This window comes from Alternaria arborescens (assembly GCF_004154835.1).
Source record: "Alternaria arborescens strain FERA 675 chromosome Unknown contig_6, whole genome shotgun sequence".
Taxonomy (NCBI): Eukaryota; Fungi; Ascomycota; class Dothideomycetes; order Pleosporales; family Pleosporaceae; genus Alternaria; species Alternaria arborescens.
In genome coordinates, this window is record NW_021167861.1 from 1,007,340 (window position 1) to 1,028,181 (window position 20,842).

A 20,842-nucleotide genomic window follows, 5' to 3' on the forward strand; every position below is an offset into this window, starting at 1 on the left:
TTCATGCCACTGAATTCATACCGCTAAACTATGAAATCGTACGTAGAGGTCCCCTCTCTCTCGCAATCATCATATGGCTGTTCTTCATCACCATATAAATTTCTCAGCGTAGATTGGAAACTTTGAATCCCACCAATTAGTGTTGCCCGTTCCTCTTCTACACTTCCAACGTCGAAGACTACTTCTTTCCGAGCGTGACCTTGGCCAAACCAAATAGATCCGTTGCTCTCGCTCCAGTTTGTTCTTACACCGTCCTCCAAGCCTCGTCGACAGAACGCAAGTAATTCTGCGTGTTGCTTCTGCTGGATTGGCGCATGCGCATCGCCAATGTACGAGGGAATCGTCTCCGGCGTTGTGCCTTGGAGGAGTTTGATGACGAAGATGCTGAGTTGGTCGATATATGTAATGAGCGGTGGTTGGCTAGGACATGCAGAGGGCATAGTGCAACTGCATATATACTCTAACGGTGGAAGAATCGATTTCATAGCATTCATCATATGCGCAAGTGCAGCGATGACATGGGATTGCTGGAGCCAGTGCTGACTGTCCTTGAGTTGTTCTGTTCCGCGGATGAAGGCATGCGAAACCGATACGATACAATCCAGTACGGATATGAGACTGTCGGGCTGAGTGATACGGAGATCGAAAATCATCGTATCTAGAACCGAGGGCAGCGCTTGCAGTATTGGCCTAGCGATGGCAAAGGCTGTGCTTGATGAGAACGCTTCTTCTAGGTACGCTGGAAGGACGCCTTGCAGCAGTACTGATCGCAGTGCAACCCTGTCAGGAGTTGGTGCCTCGTCAGTACACAGAGCAGTCGTGAGCTGGTTGACAAGGTAAATCTGCTGGTTATCGGCAGCAGCCTGTTGCACGACCGTCTGTATAAAGACTGATAGTTGTTTCGCAATTCCTGTGTCTGACAATTTAGGCGCATACCCACAAAGGCGTGCCACGACATAAGTGGGATCCCCAGCTGGTAGTGGGAAAGCGACGGAGTCCGTGAAGAAGGGTAAAACGGGACAGATATCGTTTGTATACTGCTTGAGGAACTGAACGATCTTCTGCACGAACTCGACGTAAGCGCCGGTCACCATCGTACCCTGACGAAGCTGCTGATAGTTGTACTTCATCGTTGTCATAAAGTCCTTCAGCATAGACGCATACGATCTCTTTATGTTAGCAAGGCGCGCCGGCTCAGCTTGAGCAACCGATCGAACGTCGTCGCGCATATTCGACAGAATACTAGAGATAAGCGCGAGGCGCCGCGTACGCAGAGTATCAGCGGTGATATCCCACTCAACGGTATCTGTATTGCGGAAGAAGGGTAGGTTCTGCATAAGTGGGTGATTATCATCTGTTCGCGCGATGGCATAAAACAGTCGATGCTGGAACCTGAGCAAAGACTCTCGCTCAACCAAGCATACCATTAGGGCTTGGAGGAAATCGTGGCGATGCTCTTCGTAAGCGATCGAGTCGCAGTCGATAAGAGCGGCCATGAAGTACGGGCCGAATTTACGCGTCTGCTCGGTGTGCCGTAGCTGTCTCCATGATACCTGACTGAACGAATCCAAGTAGTACGTCCATGACCGATCACCTGATGCTACCTGACCTTCTGCGATCAGAACCCATGTGTCAACGCAGTCCATGAGGAGGTTGTCGTCAGGGGAGTTTTCCGCGCCAAAAGCGTTGGACAGCAGGTGCCAGAGGGGCTTCTGAATGAAGTCGAGGCCTGATTCCTGGATGACCTTTGCGGGGACGTCAGAGTCGATGCCTTCCAAGTCATCCATGTCGGGGAAGTCGCCGTAATCCTGGCTTTCGTCACTCGTCTGTTGACTCACGTCCCTCTTCACATGGGCTTTTTGTAACTTTGCAAAGCTCTGGAGAACTTTCATAGTGTCGCGAATGATGCTGACAAGGCGGCGATCTTCTAGATGAGGGAGCTCAAGCAGGCACATGATGTCGGAATCAATGAGGAAGGCTCTCATGGACAAGTGGTCTCTTGCATGAAGGATTGCTCTATTCATCCCGGCAATGCAGTCTCGTAGTGTCGCAATGACCAGCTCCTGGTTTCTCTCCATTGTTTGACGGACCATGACTGCGGAGATATCGGTAGTACCATCTAGAACGCCAGACTTCAAGTAGTCATCTGCCTCGGTTTTGGCCAGCTTGTACTGTCTTAGTGTTTGATGCATTATGTCTTTGTACCATAATGCGAACGGTCGTGCAGAGGTGTACGGCTCCTCGGTCGATAGTTGAAATGTGGCGAGGTTGGCCCAGGCTCGAACGTTGACTCTACAGGCCTCGCGGTGAGAGCTTTCGTGATTGACAAGATCACGAATGTGATCCAGTTTTGGACGACAGGTTGGCGGCGCAGCAAAGTAGAGCGTGGAAAGTAGGTCATGATGATTGCGGAGTGCTACCAGATTCTCTTCGTCTAGAGGCTGATCTTTTGGATAAGCACGCCCGTGGTTAGGTAGAGACCGAAAGACAAAGCTGCGAATCTTCTTCTCTGGATAAGCGTTTGTCATACCCTGGAGGCCCAGAGCAAGACATATCAGTGCGATGTGGAAGGAATTCTCGTTTTGCTCGACGACGAACGACGGTGATGTTGCAAGATTGTTGAGAAAAGGTACCGATCGGTCCCCTGATTCCCGTCGCAGGTTCTTGAGGCCATTCTTGCCGAAAAAGTCCAACACGGCATTAAGCATCAGCTCCGGACGACTCCAATGCCAGTGAGTGATCAACCGGTGGCATCGTGCGAGGTTAGCACGAACATAGTCGTTGAGTGACGCGCTGTGCTTCCTATAGGTACTCGGATACAGTTCAAATAACCGACGTAGGAGATCTCGGATACACGTCCAATTATCCTTCTGGAAGGTCTCTCTCCGGCTTTTAAGCGGAATGCCCGATGCATCGATCTCGTTATAGGGGAGGAAAGTGAATATCGAAGCCCACGTAGTTTCGAAGGTAGGCAAAGATGTGGCGTTGGCGAGTCTGGAGCACAGGTCTTGGCCTACCAAATCCCAGAAATTACATGCTGGCATGTCCATCTCATCCAATACATGAGTGCAGATGACTACACTTTCAACGACAACTTCATTCTCTTGTATCCCCTTCTCGCGTACGGAATGTCGCTTATTTTGGTCCAGAAACTTGCCTAGATTTGGTATACCATGTCGCACCAGCTGCGTGATGATAGTCTTAGACAGGTTCTTGACAAGACCAACAAGCTCGACTCGATTGCCTTGATCGACAGTAGGATGCTGAGCAATACAATGAACCTGAAAGCTCGCGACGAGGATGTAGGCCATGGCATGTATGACACCATGAACGCCGCTAGAATTCTGACAAGCCGTAGTTCTCTGAGCAACCGACAAGCTGTCAAAGAGCGATTGATAGAGCCGCATTAACTTAAAAACACAGTCGTTTCGATCGATCGGGTCTAAGAAGCTGAGATGATCAGTTACCCAGTTGATGAGTGACCGTGCCAACCGAATCAATTGCGTCAAACCCTCATTGACTGACGATGGGATATGACGTCCAGCTTCCTGGTCTTCCAAAGGCTCAGACGCCGCTTTTACAAGGTCTTGCAACTTTGAAAACGTGTCGTCATTCCATGGGCCGCATCTGATCGAAAGAGCACCATGGGCAATAGTGCAATGACCAGCCGGATCATCAAAGCTGCGACCGTCGGGCTTGCTGATGACTAAAGCTCGGCGAAATTCGTCAGACCCGATGAAAGTAGACGAATGAAAATACGTATCAGCCGCTAGCGAATACACATCGAATGTGACGGGGTATCGAGTACCATAAGGACCCAGGCCATGGAGTATGGGTGAGCCTTGTTCAGTCTCAGCGTCCTGTACTTGAAGAACATCAGCAGTCTTAAGTATTTCCTGGACTGCCGGCTCGCTCGGCTGTCGATATTCCCGCGCATCGACATCAATTCTTTGCGCTTGGACCTTTCGCTTCAACCGTTTTTTGGGTGGAGGGTGCTGGTGTCTTGAACCTTCTGTTTGGCCTTCCCCTACCTCGTTTGCAGAAGGGAGGGGTGGCAGTTCAATGCCGTCGTCTGCGAGATATCGACTTAACTGTGGATTTACGAAAGGCTCTTTGCTAGGAAGCTGAATACCGAACTCCTGATCAACACGTAACAGGCCCTTTTCGAATGCGATTTTCCGGTGACCTCGGCCAAAGTCGTTCTCATCGCCTTCTAATTGTGCGGTTCTGAAAGGAAGAGGCGCTCGACGTACAGCCCGTCCTGGATCCCTGTTTGGTTGAGCACGTTTCTTCCCTGTTTTTGTGGACATCTTGATTTGATTCTGGGTTGTAGAGCGTTGGAAAATATGAAGACCTGTAGGAATAGATTTACGGGAGCGTGAGCGAGAGACATCGGTCGCAGCTTCGGATCGCATGTCGAGCTCTTTCAAAGATCCTCCATCATTCACTGGAAGCTGCTCTGCATGCTGCTGATTATCGATCCTATTGATCAAAGGATGTCGTGATTTTTGTTGTTGCGATGCGACATTTGCTTTTGGTCTAATTGTGCCTCGTTGCCATTGTTTGAGAGTAAAATTGGCCTCTTCTGTATCTTCCGCATTTTGGAGTCGTATTTGTTTGTTTCGCGGCTTTTGACGGGCTAGATCTGGTCTTTGGAGCGCTTGCCGCCTGGCAATGCGGAGGAATTGCGGTATTGCATCGCCTTGCCGAGACGGCGAGAGATCAACATCTATGACACTCATGGCAGGCAAAGGAGTCTTGCGTGGTCTTCTGGAGTTGGCTTGCTTCTTCTTTCCCGTCTGCCCGTTGAGCAATCGTCGTTCATAGGCTACACTCTTCCCCAGACCGTCCGACGATCTAGCTTTCTTAGACTTTCCAAATGCATCTGTAAGCTTAGTCTGTCTTTTCCGTTTTGGTCCGGTTCCACCAAGTGTCGGAAGGGGAAGATAATCGTGCTCCATGTCCGATAGATTGTCGTTAGCATAACGATCCTCAAACAGTGCAGCTAGTGCAGAAGCGTCAGCCATGGAATCGTGCACCGTTTCCAAATGATGGCTGACATGAGGTCTTGGCTCGTCATCTGAATCGTCTGATATGACAACGGAAATTCTTGATGGTGTTTTAGAAGCTGCATCTTGTCGGGGTCGGCCGGCTGGTCTCATGATCCTTTGAGCAACCCCACGCACAGGCGCAGTAGGCTCGGGAGAGGCAGCTGCGTTCGTACGCACCCGGTCTCGCTCGCGTTGCTCAGCCTGCCGTCGCTCCTGTGCTTGACGATCTTGTCGCAACCACGAAGCAGGCAACACTCCCTTAATCTTTCTGCCCACATATCTGATTTCATTGTCGCTTTTCTCCGCTTCACTGGCAGACTCGGCGGCCGAAGATGAGCTGTCCGTTATCACTACCCTGGTCGGTCGACGAAGCTGTCCACCGGACCTCTGCATATTACGTGGGGCCTGCTCGATGTCTGATCCCATCAGGATTTGGGGATCTTCTTGAATGACTGATGAAGTGGAAGGCGTAGGCAAGTTGGGGGCTGGGGTCATTGCACGTAGCGTAGCTGAACGACGAGCTGACATGTTCCCGTTCAATGGCGGACTGCTTGAGTACGGAGGTGAGTTCGGAGGGATGGACCAGATATCGCGTCGCATGTCACGATCTTCGAAGATACTTGTTGGTGCTGCAATAGTCTGAGTGGACGAGATGTTGAGCTTTCTACGCTTGGCTGCATGAGGGTGACGGAGCTGTGTAGACGAAACTCGTCTAGCAGAACTGGAGGCAGGGTGACGAAGAAGATCGTTCCTCGGTCGTGGTAATACAGGTGTAGAGACTGGTATTTCAACATCTGGGGGACTGCTTGTAGGACTTTGATTCGGATCAAACTCTTGCTCCTGGGTTTCATCATTCTGCTGCTTACGATGGCCCTGGGGTGATCGTGACCGCTCCCTTCGCACCGGTCTAAGTCCTCTGCTCTGTACTTCTCTCCGGTACATCTCACCCTCCAACGCATAAGGATGCATCTGAATAGGCTTCCGTTGGCGGAACTCACGTTTTGCCCTGTCGTCGGCAATCTGCTTCTGTAGGGCGGTCGAGGCTGGTATGACTACTTGAACCGCCGTGCGACGATGAGGCTCAGCAAATGCCAGCGGGGGCGACTCCATATCCGTTGGTGGATCTGAGAGATCTGAGGTATCATCATCGGAATTGTCGGATAAGGGAGTAATGCCGAACTCATGAAATAGGGTTGGAACGTGTTTGGGACTTCGTGCATCACCCACCATGGTCGACTGTATGGGAACGGTCGAATTGTCTGAAACAGGAACGGCATGATTGTCGTCCAGCTGAGGTATGGATACGGCAGAGCTTGGCTGAAGTATTGGCGATGCTAGGCGTAGGGATAATGGAGGTGGTACATTCCGTCGAATCTTTGGCGTTTGCGACCCCAGTAGCGGATCGGGGCTCTCAGTGAGCTCGCGTCTGAAGCTGTGCGTTGACCTGGGCGTGAAGGGAGATGGCGTAGGACGCCTGGGCGGGCTGCGTTTGGTGGGCGTGGTAATAACCGTCTCTTCCTTATCTACCCCTTCGCTACCTTGAGCAGCACAGTTCTTCTCTCTGTCTTCGTATACAGTCGCCTGTTCCTTTTCCGTGGCTTTTTCATGCCGTCCGATCGCGTCGACGCCTTCTTCGACGCGCTCGACGCGTCCACTCAGGCCACCATTCTGCCTGGAACCCTGACTCTCAAGCTGAGACTCGTCTTCTTCCTCATCCGAGTCCTGTACAAAACCTTTCTGTCGCCATTTGGACATTTGGACGCGCCTGCATGTCGTACCGGAGTTCGAGGCTGACGGAGTGAGGTTTTGGGTAATTGTTGAAGGCATGGCGCGTCGTCCCGTGCTCCGCCTAGCGTGTGCCGGGGGCGGAAGAGGGCTGAACTTTTTGCCCGCGGGAGTGCTTTCGTCATACACCCCAAATTCGAGAATCAGCAGTCCACACAACAAGCAAACAGAATGGCGGGACGCATCCTTCCAGTCGCGCTGGCGACGATAGTCGGCGTATCGATTGGAGTGGCTACTTTTGATGGCGAGTTTAAAAAACAGCGAATAGCACGATTGGAGGCAGAATACAAACGGTACGCCGGCTCCACATGCGCTTTCTCTTGCTTTCACTTACATTCATACCAGGGAACTCGCTGCTGCTGCCGCTTCCACAAGTACAGCGACTCCGCCACCAGCAGCCCCGGTTAGCAGAGCTTCCACACAGCTACAGACTAAGAAAGAGGACATCGTCACTTCTGCGCCTGCTGATAATTCGTGGTCGAACACGCTCGGACTCTGGGCATGGAAGAAGGACAACAAGACGGAAAGTGCGACTGCGCCTGCGACTAGCAGCGCTGAAAACTCCAAAGGCAAGCCCTGATGGTATTGTAACTGGCATTTAAAGATCAAGTTGACGCTCGAGATCGCTCCACCGCCCCTGCCGCAGCGGATCCAGACGCTTCAGCTCATCCAACCACGACTTCATGTCCTTTGTTGTAAACGACCCGGTTCCTGCGTCCACCGCTAGGTACGCCTCTGCGAGCCCGAGAAGTGCCTCGTATATCCACTTGCAATCCTTCTCGTCCTCTAATATCTCCCTGATATACTCCATCTCGTGCTCATAGTACTTTTGTCGCTCGCCGTTGGTCAGATCCTGGACAACAAGCGAACCCGGTGGACATGACGGAGACAATATCGAGAGGAGGTATTGGTGGTAGAACCATATAGACTGGTCGAAAGGATCTGTGTTTATGGCTTCGCATATTAGAGCTAGTTCTGAGTTGAGGAATGCGCGGCGAGCTTGGGCGTCTGCATCGCGCTCGCAGAGCATCTTGGGTATAAGCTGGCTGCGGTTGTGCCAGGCGGAGAAGTTGGAAAGATTGGTCTTGATCATTTTGGTTGTGTACTCGAACTCGGACTCTGTGAGGCTTTTCGGTGTAGTGCCGGTCGTGGGGATGTCTTCAGACGCGGCCAGCCGTTCGATCTGCGACACGACGAATCGTCTATAGCCCCAGGCATGAAAATTGCGGCTGTCCGCGTGTAGCATCTTGTTTATGAGTTGCAGTTCTCCCGACCAAAGCTTATGTGATGCTTCCACGCCCATCAGCGCTTCCCCTTCGCGCAGAAGCCAGTTTCGGTGGTTCCATATCCAATAGCACTTTGGGAATTTCCGTAACAGCGCAAAGGTGAGATGCAGGTCGCCTTGCAAAAGGTCTTCTGGCGATTGCTCAAGAGCATCTGATGTCAAGAGCGCCATCAGGACGCGTCTCCTGTGGTTCCATATCGTGTAATACTCGGGGTTTTCGTTTAGGAGCTTCGTGACAAGGCCCAAGACTTCGATGGTATACTGCTTCTCTGCAACCTGAAGGGCGACTGTCAACACCGAATGACCCAATCTGACTTTGAATTACATACCTTCGCATTCACCAGATCGGCTAGATCTTTGTAATCCGCAATCTGTTGAAGCTCCTTCTGTCGCGCCTCTTCTGACCGAACTATCGGGCCTGACCCACGCGATATACCGTGCTATACATATTAGCGAGTGTCGCCGACGTATCCTCATGTCAACATACGCTTGCCATGTGTTCTTGCGCGGTTGACAAGGCTTGGCTGTTGTTTCCTCAGACTGCAGCCTCGGCGGGATGTTGCCCCACTACACGCGTGGAGCTGCTGCCCCTCCGTCATCTCGCGCGGAAGGTTGCCGTCAACACTCGCTGCATCTGTCACCCCTCAATTTGCTGCCAACATCCTAAGACCTTGGCCCATCATTGCATTACTAACCTCGCAGCGATAACACCGGGACAGCAGGCAGTACCTCTCGTCCCTTAGCCTTTTTCCTTCGAACGACTTCACATGCGCTGAAACTCACAACTAAGCTCTCCAGTCCACTCATCTTGACGCAAACCGCTCCAACATGAGCGACACTGATGATGAAACATCTCCATCTCAGTCTGGCTATCTCACACCGCCGCTGTCTCCCACCAAGACTGTCTGCACTGAAGATTGGTCGTCACCTAGGACACCCCAGTCTCCTCGCAAAAGTCACAGCTGTCTCTTCTTCAGTGACAACAACAATAACAGTGACACTACTGGTTCCAGTCTAATTTCGCCATCTTCTCCTAGAAAGTCAAAATTCTTTTCTCGTCTTCAGGCACTGTCTACTCCGGACCTTCGTCCGATCAAGCGTGAAGCTGTACTGGAACAATCAAACGATCAGACTTGTCCAGATCATCGCAGACTCAACGATTTCAATTCTTCCTTTTTCAATCGCTCTACCACACTCGCTCACTCAAACGTTCCCTTCGCATCTACTACAGCTGCATTGCCTCTTGATGAGGGGGACCTCGTTCCTCAAGGGGAAGCCTGCAACTCCAATCCGCCTCGAAGTGTATCCCTTGCAAGAAAATCAAGGCGCACAGATCGCAGCTCTTCAGATAGCCTGGTTAGCATCTTGAGTCGCGGCCCATCTCCTTCGCCAAATCCTATAGACACTGCCACTAAATTTGAAAGCTCGAACTTCACACCCCTGCGCTACACTGACGCCTCTTCTGGGGAAACTTCTCGGCCTGCTAAGCTTCGTCAACTACCTCTGCGCTATGCTAGCTCTCCTTTGAGACCCAGTCAATGGGTCGCGCGAGGCGGATTTTTACCATCACCTCGTCCAAACCAGACCAGTACGCCAGATCGCTTCATCCCCAGCCGCCGGCTACCCGCGGTTACTCGAGAAAGCTTCGAGCTCAATAGCCCTGCAGAACGAAGGGACAAGGAACAAAACATGAACCGCGGTGCTCGCAGAGGCTCAGATGCTTTCAGTCGCCGACTGCGCAGAAGTGGTCGCATGAATGAGGAACTACGCGGGCTCAGAGAGGCACATTCCGTGGTTTCAGGGCGTGCCAATGCAAATAGAAGGAATGTCAACTTCAGGCGCAATCCTCTAACCTTGGGCGCTCGCCAGATCAGCGCTGGTGCTGTCTGGAACGTTGGTGGGCCTTCTGCTGTGAGCGAAACAGTAGTTGCAGTGTCCACTGGCAGAGGTGGAATGCTTGGTAGTGGAACGAACGCGCCACTGTACAAATCTGCTTTCTTGAACCGAGCAGATCCAGATGCCGAGCTTGAAGCCTATGAACGACGTCTCGCACTAGCACTTGACATTGATCAAACTGATCGCATACTTCAGCACTCATCATCTGCAGCCTCTCCGCGCTCACAAAATAGTGGCCCTGCATCACAGACGAAACATGTCTGGCGAGACGGAGCTTGGCTAAGGGACGGAGTTGATCCGAGTTCGTTTATATTCCTTACGAACGTTTCAGCATTGTGTTGTTGCTGACCACAAGCTCAAGATACCCGTAAAACGCCGCCAAAGCGGAGACCTGTGCCCATTCTACCTTTCAGATATGTCCTTAACCCACCGGGGTTTTTTTTATACTAATCTGGCACACAGTCCTTGATGCCCCTAACCTCCGCGACGACTATTACTGTACCTTGCTCGCATATTCTTATACCTCCAAGTGCCTTGCTGTTGGCCTAGGGAACTGTGTCCATCTATGGTCCGAAAGAAGCGGCGTCAGTACGCCAAACCCGCTGAACACCGTGCCGCCAAATGGACCTTCAGATGTTCAGCATGTTACGTCGTTGGATTTCTCCTCCACAGCAGGTGGGCAAGCAATTCTTGCGGTTGGACGGGCTGACGGTCGTATCTTACTGTGGAGCCCGCTTGACTCGGAACCACGATTCGATGCTACGCAACCCAAGCCTGTATCATGCGTGTCTTGGAGACCGACTGTTGTACAGCGACCTTCACTCCGGGATAGAGCGATGAATGTACCAACCGAAGAATTACTCATCGGAGATGAGGTTAGTCACATCTACTTCTACAGTGTTGAGTGGCCTTCGGAGACACACAGTGCACTCTTCGGCTGGAATGGTGCCATGACATTGCTCGCTCGATTATCCATCCATAGCCAACAGATTTGCGGTTTAGCATGGTCGTCGGACGGCGAGCTTTTTGCAAGTGGAGGGAACGACAACAACTGCAATCTGTTTGAGACAAAGAAGTTGCTTCGACCAAACGCTGCTAGCGAGAGTACAGCAGCCATATTGGATGTGCGTGCAGGTCCGCGTGGTGAGTCCATCTACACCGTAACCAACCGCAACAACAACCCCGTCTTGCACCTTGCGCAATCGGCGGCGAAACACACATGGACACTCAATGCAGCTGTGAAAGCCATGGCGTTCTGCCCCTGGCAACGCGGACTTATAGCCGTCGGCGGCGGCTCAAATGATCGCTGCATCCGCTTTTATCACACACGCTCAGGCACTTGTCTTGCTACTATCGACTGTGCAGCTCAAGTCACAAGTCTTATCTGGTCTCAAACTCGCCGTGAAATAGCAGCAACGTTCGGCTTCGCGCAACCCGAACACCCATACCGTGTCGCTGTCTTCGCTTGGCCTGGTTGCGAACAAGTCGTTGCCGTGCCGTGGTACGATGAGAATCGGGCTCTGTGTGCAGTCGCTTACCCCGGCGGCCCATTGAATGGTTCGCACATAGATGGAGACCGCGATGGTGGAAGGGCCAGGGGTGAAGATGGAGTCTGGTCGAGAAGAGGCGCCGAGGAAGGTTGCATCGTCGTTGCAGCTAGCGACATGGCAATTCGGTTTCATGAAATCTGGAGTGACAGACGGGGAAGTGTGGGTTTCGGTACTCTGCTAGGCAGTGAGACTACAGGCTTGTTAGGAGGAAGTGATATTCTTGAGGGCCCCTATGCTGGTGACTTTGAGCGGCCAGGAATGGTAATCAGATAGATGTGAGATAGTCCTTGAGGAACGAGTGGGGCAACAGCATAAGGTGAGCAAAATAGCTTCTCAGTCCAGGTATAGCAAATTCTTGGTTCTGATCCAGAACTGGCTTTGTGTTTGACATGCTACTACCAGGTACTTTTCGCTTATAAGAGAAGAATGCCAGTGGTGTTCTAGTATCTTCACCGTCTTCTAAGGTCTTCCATCACCCCGGTCCCCTCTTTCACTTTTCCCGAGTCTTTCAACGTGCACCTCTCCCAGCCTTAGCCGCACTCTCAGATTTGTGCTTGTATCTTACGCCCTCGGTATCTTCGTTTGTTAATCCCGAACTCTTCTTTCTCTTCTGCCGTGTCGCTAGCATCTTTCCACAGTCGTGTCAATGTTGACGAGTTGATCTGGGCTGCCTACTCAGCCTGTGTGCCTCGTTCTGCTCCTGGTCATTACACGAGTGTGCTTGCTTGTCGTTGATCTCAAGCCATGCGACATCCCTTCACCATCTTCCTCTCTATCTACTTTGTTCTCCTATCAACGTTTCTCATTGGCTGTTCTTGCGCGAGAGAGTTCGTCAGTGCCGTCTTTCTCTCCAATTTCTTTTCTTTGTCTACGGCTTTCTTAGCTGAACGCTTTTGCGCGATGGCATTGATCTGAATTGAGCGATGTGCTTTCAGAACCGCAGTGAGAAGGCTTGTTGAGTGCTGTGCGGTAGTCGTGAGATTGGTGTCGGAAATCAGGGTTGAGAGTTCTAGATGAAGGCCTTGGAGAGCGTGCGTGAGTGCATCTTCCTTGCTCGTATGTTTTCTAAGGTCTGGACGTTTTCTGTGCGGATCTGGAAGCGGTCTATGACTTAGGATAGGCGCCTTTACTTCTGACTGCGATTGTTCGTTTTGCTCAATCTGTTCCAAAGTTTGTTGTTGGGCAGCGTCTTCGTCCACATCGAGTTCGTTTAGTCCTGGGTGTTGTTGCGCCGACTGTGAGTCTTCTTCGAAAAGATGGGCTGAACTTTTACCCCGATTCTCCAGCACAAAAGCTAGGCCCAGGGAATGTTTACCATTGCTCCCGTACAGGCTGTCACCTTTCGTAGCCTCTTCCCTCTTGTCAGTCTTGTCCGACCAGAATGTTTTCCCTTCGAACAGCCTCTTCGCAGTTCTGAATACCGTGCCACTGACAGGGTAAAGCTTGTTCTCTGTGTCCATAGTGGCGTTGACTTGCAGTCGGCCGCTTGCGTGACCTATCGTGACCGCGTCCTCCACCAAAGGTTCAGGGGCCAGCATTTGCTCAACGATGGTGCCGGAAATACGCGCAGCAACTGCTGATGTCAATGCAGCAGTCAAGGGAATTGCCCGATGAGGTTGTGTATCAGAGAGAAACCGGAGGACTATATCCATTTGCGATGACTTGAGTGTTTGCCCCGACAACACAGGATGCGAAGACGATTGGGATACGAGACCGATCTTGGGTATGGTACGAGGAACGTCGTCTTCCGTAGGCGCAATACCCATGGCAACGGCAGCGGTCTTACGTATGCTTTCGAGCAATGCAAGCTTCTCTGGGAGTTTATTGAAATCGTTGGGTAGTATCGTGCCATCCACACCGACATCGTCTGCTCGGATGAAGACACATGGGTTTGCACCATCCACGCAAGACACTCTATAGTCCCCAATTTTGTCTACCCTCCTACCAGTTGGTAGCACTTTGCCGGTCTTGCTACCGTATGGGTGTTTGAAGTCCAACTTAATCTTGGAGCCAGATCCGGTCACACCGTCAATTTTGTAGTCGCCTGCCACAGCAGCCTCGGCTCCGATGACCTCGAAGGTGGAGTCGATCAGTTTCCCAGTATTCGTGTTCCGTATCTTGACAGTGACCTCTCCATCACCTTGAGCATATATTCTGGCTGGGAGAAGTCCAGCATTATAAGCATAGGGACCAATCGCACTACTCATGTTTCCACAGTTGCCTGCGATGTCAACTTCGTCATTTTCAATACCCAAGCCAACAAAGGTGTAATCAATGTCCAAATTCTGCTCTTCCTCCACCCCCTGTGCCTCTTCCTGGGTTTGTGTAACCTGCGCACTCTCACGTGCTGCATCAATGCCGCCAAATCCAGTACGGAAACGGGTGCCTCTTTCAGGCAGGGCAATCCTCCTCCCGTAGGGTTCTACAAGGCATATTTTGCTGAGACTCGATATCCCCGCGCCCATGCCATCAAGTTGTCGGCCATAAGGATCGCCACTGCCTATTATCTGGCGGAAGATGGCCGGCCATTTTGCACGGTGCTTAGGCAGAGCTTGCGGTTGTATGATTACGGCTCGCGACGTGCCTCCGCGGTAATAAGCTGCCTCAATGGGCTTTTGTACCATGGCGTCTGGTGGAACGACATCATGTCGAGAGACGAAGGAGCGTATGCGGAGGGAGAAGACTGGCGAAGGACGCATAACGCATCATGGCATGGACTTGTCGAGAAGCGTGCCAAAGACGTGCGGCCGACAGATGGCAATGTTCGGAAAGGATCCGACCTCGGGACGGAAAGACTGGACCCTGTTTGGGAGCACAGGCAGCTGCTCCGAATTTTTCTCGAACATCCTCGACATCATCGCATCACACATCGGAACTACACTCTCGCCTTCATACATAACTTGCATCTTCTGCTTCTCCATATTACACACTACACAATGTTGCAAAGAACTATCCTCCGCGCCTCAAGACAGCAGACTGCCCGCCAAATACGGGCTTTTGCGCCACTACGTCAGCAAACACCCATCACAAGAGCAGTAGCCACACCTGCTATTCGATGGTATTCGGATGCTGCGCCCGCAAAAGAGGGAGAAGCCGCCGAGAAGAAGGAGGACGCGCCCGCACAGAACAACGAGGCAACACAATTGAAGGAGCAGCTGGAGAAGAAGGACAAGGAAGTCGTTGAGCTCAAGGTACGCATATAAGCCAGTTAGATGCACAAAGACAAGGGAATAACAATCGGCTGCAGGACAAATACCTCCGCTCGGTCGCCGACTTCCGCAACCTCCAAGAACGCACAGCACGTGAGATCAAGGCCGCAAAAGACTTCGCCATCCAGCGCTTCGCTCGCGACCTTGTAGAATCTGTTGACAACCTTGACCGCGCCCTGGGTACTGTCCCGGAAGAGAAGCTCAAGGGCGACAACAGCGACCTCATTGCTCTCCACGACGGTATCAAGATGACCGACACCATCCTCATCAACACGCTTAAGAAGCACGGCTTGGAGCGATTCGACCCCAGCGAAGCCGCAGAGAAGTTCGACCCCAACATTCACGAGGCCGTTTTCCAGGCGCCGCAACCCGACAAGGAGGACGGTACTTGCTTCCACACTCAACAGAAGGGTTTCAAGCTCAACGGACGGACACTGCGACCGGCCAAGGTTGGCGTTGTCAAGAACGCCTAAATGCACGATTGAACGAGGCCTGAATGACGTTCCATGTACGCGGATAGTGGTGTTCATGACCTATGTCACTGCCGCAACCATTTCATTCGCATGTGTATGACTACTACGGTTCGGCTCTATTGACTGGTTGACACGGCGGTACAATGGAGGTATGGCGTTTTCGTGCTACCCACAAGGTGCACTTTGGTTTTTCATCGGACATTGTACAAATATTCCCCTCTCAGACGCATTTTGGAAAAGTTGAGCAAGCACAATGATGAAATGGCTTTGCATGTATTGTAATATTAGATATGACAGATTACGAGCGAAAGAGCAAACTCAAGAGCAGCAAAGCAGTATCAATGAATTTGCTTCAACTTATTCTTGATAGCAATCTGCACCTTCTTTCTGTGCCCAATGTTAATGCGAAGGATACGATACTACGTTCCATGGCAGTTTTGCAGTCTGTTGACGCCCACCCTTTTAGAACGCCAGCCCATGCAATGTTGTACACCCTAGACATGCCCATACTTGTCTACCAGTTCTGTCCGTATGGCGTAGCACCGTACGGCGTAGCACCTCCTTGTGCCGCGCCACCCCAAGAACTCGCGCCGCCGTATCCCGGTGCTCCGACGGGAGTATATCCGCCGGCATCGCCATACCCAGCACCGTTCAGTGTTGGGCTCTGCGCACCGCCAAAGTCCTCTGGGCCTCCAATACCGCCGGATAGTTCTTTGATAATCTCGGCGAGCTTTCGTTGTAGGATAGAGATTCCTTGTGTGACAATCTGATCAGGTTCAAGACCACCGACTGTTTCGACGTCGTAGAAGAAACGGGTTGGGACAGCGTCGTAGTTGAAGGGTTCGTCTGGGTTAGAGGGACCGCCATCAAGGTTTATCCGAGCTTCGTCTTTGGGCCTAGTTGCTGTCAGATTGTTCCTGCCCGTAATCGAGTACTCAGCAAGGAAAAGAGCACACGTACCATTCCTTATCCGCGTCCTCCTCGTGCCAGTAGTCCAAATGATGCAGCTTGTTCGCCGGATCATACTCGAAACCGATGGCCGCACTAGGTGCCCACTTCGCATGCTCCTTTGCAATACCCTTCTTCGCGATGCACTTCATGCTGATCGCTTGACCTCTCCTCAGTTTGACAATGCAACTACCCGTCTCTTCTGAATCAGTGATGACCGGCTTGCCTACATCCTCATTCGGTGTCCGGGACTCAATCACCAGATCGCGCGCATACACTTTCATAATCTCGCTGCCTGTGCATTTCGCGTTGAGGGTGAGGACAACGGCGCAGTTGTCGCAGTAGCCTTCGCAGTCACAGTCGCGCGAGTATAGCAGGTCTTCGACACCTTTTGAGCACAAGGGCACGAGGCCGAGACGGTGGCAGACGAACTCGTCGGCAAGAACGGATGTATTGTCGAAGACTTCTACGACGTCGATGGCAAGGGTGGGAATCTCAGCGAGCATCACACGGCGCAGCGAGTTGGCGGTTTCGAGATTAAAGTTCTGGACGATGAAGTTGGCGCGCTGGCTGTTTGCCTACGCATGGCTGTGTTAGCTCGACGTGTTGCGAGGTAGCCAGAGCAGACGGTGTACCTCGAGGAAGCGGACGTTTATTGCGCCGCCATCTGGGTCGTAGTCCATCGCGTCGTCGTTTCAGGGAGGTGAGAGCTGGGTGCTTGCGGCGTGGGAGATGGAGCCGAGGCGGCAAGGCGACTAGATTGTGAGGCGGAGAGAGACGTGTTGACGTGTATGGCGTGTGCTGGCTAGGGACGTCGCCGTGATGGAGATTCTTTGAGGTGAGTCTGGAGCCAACGTAGCCTAGCGCCTGGATGCATGCGCCACAGCTACGCCACACTTCCAGAGCTGTTCCACTGTCATGTCTTTGTGGTCATCGTCATGCAGGTTAGCAATCGGCGAAATTGCACCGCATCCGCAGTTGTACGCAAAGTCACTTGTTTCTGAACCAAAGTTTACCGAGCGGCAATGTTCTGACAATTTGTTTGCGTGCGTATACTCAGGCACCTGATACTAGGTACCTAATACTGATATACCTAGGTATGTCATGGCCTGGCACAAACCAAGCTGCTACAACATGAGCTATAGGTTTGGATGTGCCGGATGTTTGTGCAAAACAAAGGACGTATGAAGCAAGTACATGCTCTCAGGACCCGCGGGTGTGTCCGGCATGCGCGGAGCGTGAGACAGTCACGAGACAAGACGTGACCTTCGATCAGCCTTGCTCCTAAGCACATGAGACACTCTTGTAGGATGATGTACTTCAAGACTACTTGCAGCGTGACGACAAGACCAAGACGTGAGGGTGTTATCGGCCGACAAAGGTCTCGGGTGCAAAGCGCCTATGGCTGTGCTGCAAAGTGAGCTGACTGACTTGACAGTTGTCCTCGTCGTATCGTCGCATGCATATGGCAGATGGGGATTGACGAGTCTGCCGCCGAGTGATGACCTATGAAATGCCCAGTCGGACAAGATAACGGCCCTGATAGTATTGTGTGCATGCTGTGTAGTCCTAACATGGATAAGCCGGACACTAACAGTCGACTCGGTGCTTGAGTAGCCTGCAAACTATCTTCTGTGGAACCAGCGAGACACTGATGGATGTTTCTTTCGTCGACATGAGGCTGAGTTGAGGGCGACTAAGCATCAGCGAGGCTGAGGGCCTCTCCTTTTCTCTGCGTGTTGTGCTATCGTCAGTTGAATCCGTCATTGACGCGTCCGCCGAGGTCCGGAGACCTCTAACAGCACAGTGCGTTGGGAAGCAACATGGCGGGGCAGTGCAATAACGCCCAGGAAATGGCGCGAAAGAAGCAGAACATGGGACGTGGACGCGGGAAATGTCATGGCCGAAGTTCTGGCCTTGGCGGATTGAGGCGGAGCAACAGTGTGCTTGCATGCGGAAGCTGGAACCACCAACCACCGCGAAGGCGAACTTTGATATAAGACACACGCATTTAAGACATTCCACTTCATCTCATCACAGCAACTCATCCACACCAGAAGCCTAAGACTCTTTGCGCAACACAAATGATCGCAAACATGCAAGCTACTCTGCCATCACCACAGCGCTCGCGCGCATCATCGGGCAGCAAGTCGCCACTTTCTCTCGACTTCTCAGACCTGCCACCACTGGTCGAGCCATCACCACCCTCAAACACACTCATCATAACCGTAAGCGTTGCACTCGTCAAATTCAGCGGCAGCATCTAACAGTATCCAGAACCTTCTTGCTCCCGAAATCTTCCAACTATCAACCCTTACCGAGATCCGCGAAACCATCGACCAACATGCCAAAGTACACACATGGGCGCCGCTCAAGTCCTTCCGTCGCATCGTGGTATCCTTCTTCGACATTGACTCTGCGATACAAGTTCGACAAGCCCTCGATGGCGAGCAGCTCATGGGCTATCGCATCCGCGTATATTTCGGTGTAAACACACCCATGAACCCCTCAGACCAGCACCTCGCCCTACCCAAGTCAGACCGCCTATTTTTCATCTCGCCGCCACCTTCACCACCGATGGGCTGGGAAATGAAGGAAGAGGATGCACCCAACAAGATTGTGCACCCTGAAGACCTCGCAGCAGCGCTGGCGCGGTTGCATGCAAATCACGAGGCGACCTCACCCGAGACCGATCACGGAGGTGCTCCCATTACAAGGAGGCGAACCGGCAGCACGACTGTAGTTTACCACCCCGAAGACCACGGCGATTCACCGAACCTTCCAGCTATATCAGTTGAAGACACAACAGAGACACCTGAGCCGTTGACCCCCATCGATGCGATGGAAGGGATTGAGGGACCGATCGCGTCGCAGAAGGCACAGGGCATGACAGTCAGCACCGCGAGGCCGCCGGTCGAGCTCATGCACTAGACAGTCTAGTGGTCTCGCGTATCATTTCTTTCCTTGTGTTTTCAAAAAAGGCTTCTTGTGTCCATAATGATATGGCGAATGCATAGTTCTGGCGTTGGTGGCTTGCTGATTTGAGGACGGCTCTGCAAGCTAGGGAATGCGAGCATTTGGGTTTGAGAATACCTGAGCAAGACTTTAGCTGCAACGAGTCTAATGGTCAGGGAATGGCACGGCATGGAATGATATCCCTCTTGAATAGCATAAACACGTTAAATTTTGCACATCTAATTGCTTCACGTGCTCCGAAAATCTGGTGAATATGTATACGCAATGTAAGCTCCGCGCTGCTGGGCTCAAAACGCTGTTGAATGATGCGATCTGCGAAGACGAAGGCGATAGACGCACTTTTGTACGAACCAACGCCCAAGTCTCAATCGTGCTCCTCACGGTGAAATGCTCGTGTGCCTGCGCAGATTGGATCCGGACTTCTTGCTGCAGAATGAACCTAACGATTCAGCAGGATATAGATCATGATGCCACTAAAACGCGAGTCATGCCCCAGGCCTCGACAATTCCCCTCAAGTTTGTGGATCGCGACTGCCGTACCTGGAAGTCGCGCTAGCACGTGATGATGCCAAACCCGATTAGCGCGCACTGGCATTAAGCGAACCGCATTCCAAAATGAATTTCGACCCGACGACCCTTCAACACCACGACAATCTACTAACGTTGCAGCTTCCACACGCCGTCGAGACGCCGCAGTCAAGATGAAGCTCAACATCTCCTACCCCAACAATGGAACCCAGAAGTTGATCGAGGTCGAGGATGAGCGCAAGCTCCGCGTCTTCATGGACCGCCGCATGGGTCAAGAAGTCCCTGCCGACAGCATTGGCGACGAGTTCAAGGGCTACATCGTCAGGATCACCGGCGGTAACGACAAGCAAGGTTTCCCGATGAAGCAGGGTGTCATGCACCCAACTCGTGTCCGCCTTCTCCTCGCTGATGGCCACTCCTGCTACCGCCCCCGCCGCACTGGTGAGCGCAAGAGGAAGTCCGTCCGTGGATGCATTGTCGGCATGGACCTCTCTGTCCTTGCTCTCAGCATCGTCAAGAAGGGTGACGACGAAATTCCCGGCCTGACCGACATTGTCCACCCCAAGCGCCTCGGTCCCAAGCGTGCCACCAAGATCCGCCGCTTCTTCGGTCTCAGCAAGGAAGATGATGTGAGTTACCTCATAGCTTCTTCGCCAATCCTGCTTCGCATAGCGGATTGAGTCTCGCTCGTCCTGCTACAAGCAGCGTATTGAGTCTGAGCAACAAGAAGTGAGCTAGTAAAGTTTCAAGGTTTGAAGACTAATCATTGCATGTGTAGGTCCGCAAGTTCGTCATCCGCCGTGAGGTCCAGCCCAAGAAGGAGGGCGCCAAGCCCTACACCAAGGCCCCCAAGATCCAGCGTCTTGTTACTCCTCAGCGTCTCCAGCACAAGCGTCACAGGCTGGCACTCAAGCGTCGTCGCGCGGAGGCTTCCAAGGATGCTGCCGTACGTCCATACCCTACTATGACGCTCAGAAAAACTACTAATGCCAATACAGAACGAGTACGCTCAGATCCTTTCCAAGCGCATCAACGACGCCAAGGCCGCACACGACGAGGCCCGCAAGAGGAGGGCGTCTTCCATGAAGCACTAGAGAGTTATCATGAATTCATGATTGGGTCGTGGAATGATTACATTGGC

General features: G+C 52.3%; 9 protein-coding genes across 9 annotated transcripts; 5 read left to right on the forward strand and 4 right to left on the reverse strand.

Annotated features, from left to right (window-relative positions):
* Nucleotides 1–23: 23 nt before the first annotated feature.
* On the reverse strand, nt 24–6,878 carry AA0111_g3591 (hypothetical protein; the record flags this gene model as incomplete). The annotated part of the gene is made up of 1 exon (XM_028649494.1): nt 24–6,878. The coding sequence occupies one exon, from the start codon at nt 6,876–6,878 to the stop codon at nt 24–26; it is 6,855 nt and encodes a 2,284-aa protein (XP_028508950.1).
* Nucleotides 6,879–7,007: 129 nt separating this feature from the next.
* AA0111_g3592 (hypothetical protein) lies at nt 7,008–7,416 on the forward strand (the record flags this gene model as incomplete). The annotated part of the gene is made up of 2 exons (XM_028649495.1): nt 7,008–7,129; nt 7,182–7,416. The coding sequence occupies 2 exons, from the start codon at nt 7,008–7,010 to the stop codon at nt 7,414–7,416; spliced, it is 357 nt and encodes a 118-aa protein (XP_028508953.1).
* Nucleotides 7,417–7,434: 18 nt separating this feature from the next.
* On the reverse strand, nt 7,435–8,617 carry AA0111_g3593 (hypothetical protein; the record flags this gene model as incomplete). The annotated part of the gene is made up of 3 exons (XM_028649496.1): nt 7,435–8,397; nt 8,451–8,561; nt 8,609–8,617. 3 exons carry the CDS (start codon nt 8,615–8,617, stop codon nt 7,435–7,437), a joined length of 1,083 nt encoding a protein of 360 aa, XP_028508952.1.
* Nucleotides 8,618–8,949: 332 nt separating this feature from the next.
* AA0111_g3594 (hypothetical protein) lies at nt 8,950–11,840 on the forward strand (the record flags this gene model as incomplete). Its single annotated transcript, XM_028649497.1, has 2 exons — nt 8,950–10,318; nt 10,480–11,840. 2 exons carry the CDS (start codon nt 8,950–8,952, stop codon nt 11,838–11,840), a joined length of 2,730 nt encoding a protein of 909 aa, XP_028508955.1.
* A 503-nt stretch (nt 11,841–12,343) lies between these two features.
* Nucleotides 12,344–14,266, reverse strand: AA0111_g3595 (hypothetical protein; the record flags this gene model as incomplete). Its single annotated transcript, XM_028649498.1, has 1 exon — nt 12,344–14,266. The coding sequence occupies one exon, from the start codon at nt 14,264–14,266 to the stop codon at nt 12,344–12,346; it is 1,923 nt and encodes a 640-aa protein (XP_028508954.1).
* Nucleotides 14,267–14,503: 237 nt separating this feature from the next.
* Nucleotides 14,504–15,249, forward strand: AA0111_g3596 (hypothetical protein; the record flags this gene model as incomplete). Its single annotated transcript, XM_028649499.1, has 2 exons — nt 14,504–14,758; nt 14,815–15,249. 2 exons carry the CDS (start codon nt 14,504–14,506, stop codon nt 15,247–15,249), a joined length of 690 nt encoding a protein of 229 aa, XP_028508957.1.
* Nucleotides 15,250–15,763: 514 nt separating this feature from the next.
* On the reverse strand, nt 15,764–16,880 carry AA0111_g3597 (hypothetical protein; the record flags this gene model as incomplete). Its single annotated transcript, XM_028649500.1, has 3 exons — nt 15,764–16,145; nt 16,210–16,775; nt 16,833–16,880. 3 exons carry the CDS (start codon nt 16,878–16,880, stop codon nt 15,764–15,766), a joined length of 996 nt encoding a protein of 331 aa, XP_028508956.1.
* Nucleotides 16,881–18,293: 1,413 nt separating this feature from the next.
* On the forward strand, nt 18,294–19,128 carry AA0111_g3598 (hypothetical protein; the record flags this gene model as incomplete). Its single annotated transcript, XM_028649501.1, has 2 exons — nt 18,294–18,425; nt 18,475–19,128. 2 exons carry the CDS (start codon nt 18,294–18,296, stop codon nt 19,126–19,128), a joined length of 786 nt encoding a protein of 261 aa, XP_028508959.1.
* Nucleotides 19,129–19,874: 746 nt separating this feature from the next.
* AA0111_g3599 (40S ribosomal protein) lies at nt 19,875–20,795 on the forward strand (the record flags this gene model as incomplete). Its single annotated transcript, XM_028649502.1, has 3 exons — nt 19,875–20,330; nt 20,480–20,647; nt 20,700–20,795. 3 exons carry the CDS (start codon nt 19,875–19,877, stop codon nt 20,793–20,795), a joined length of 720 nt encoding a protein of 239 aa, XP_028508958.1.
* Between the last annotated feature and the right edge of the window lie 47 nt (nt 20,796–20,842).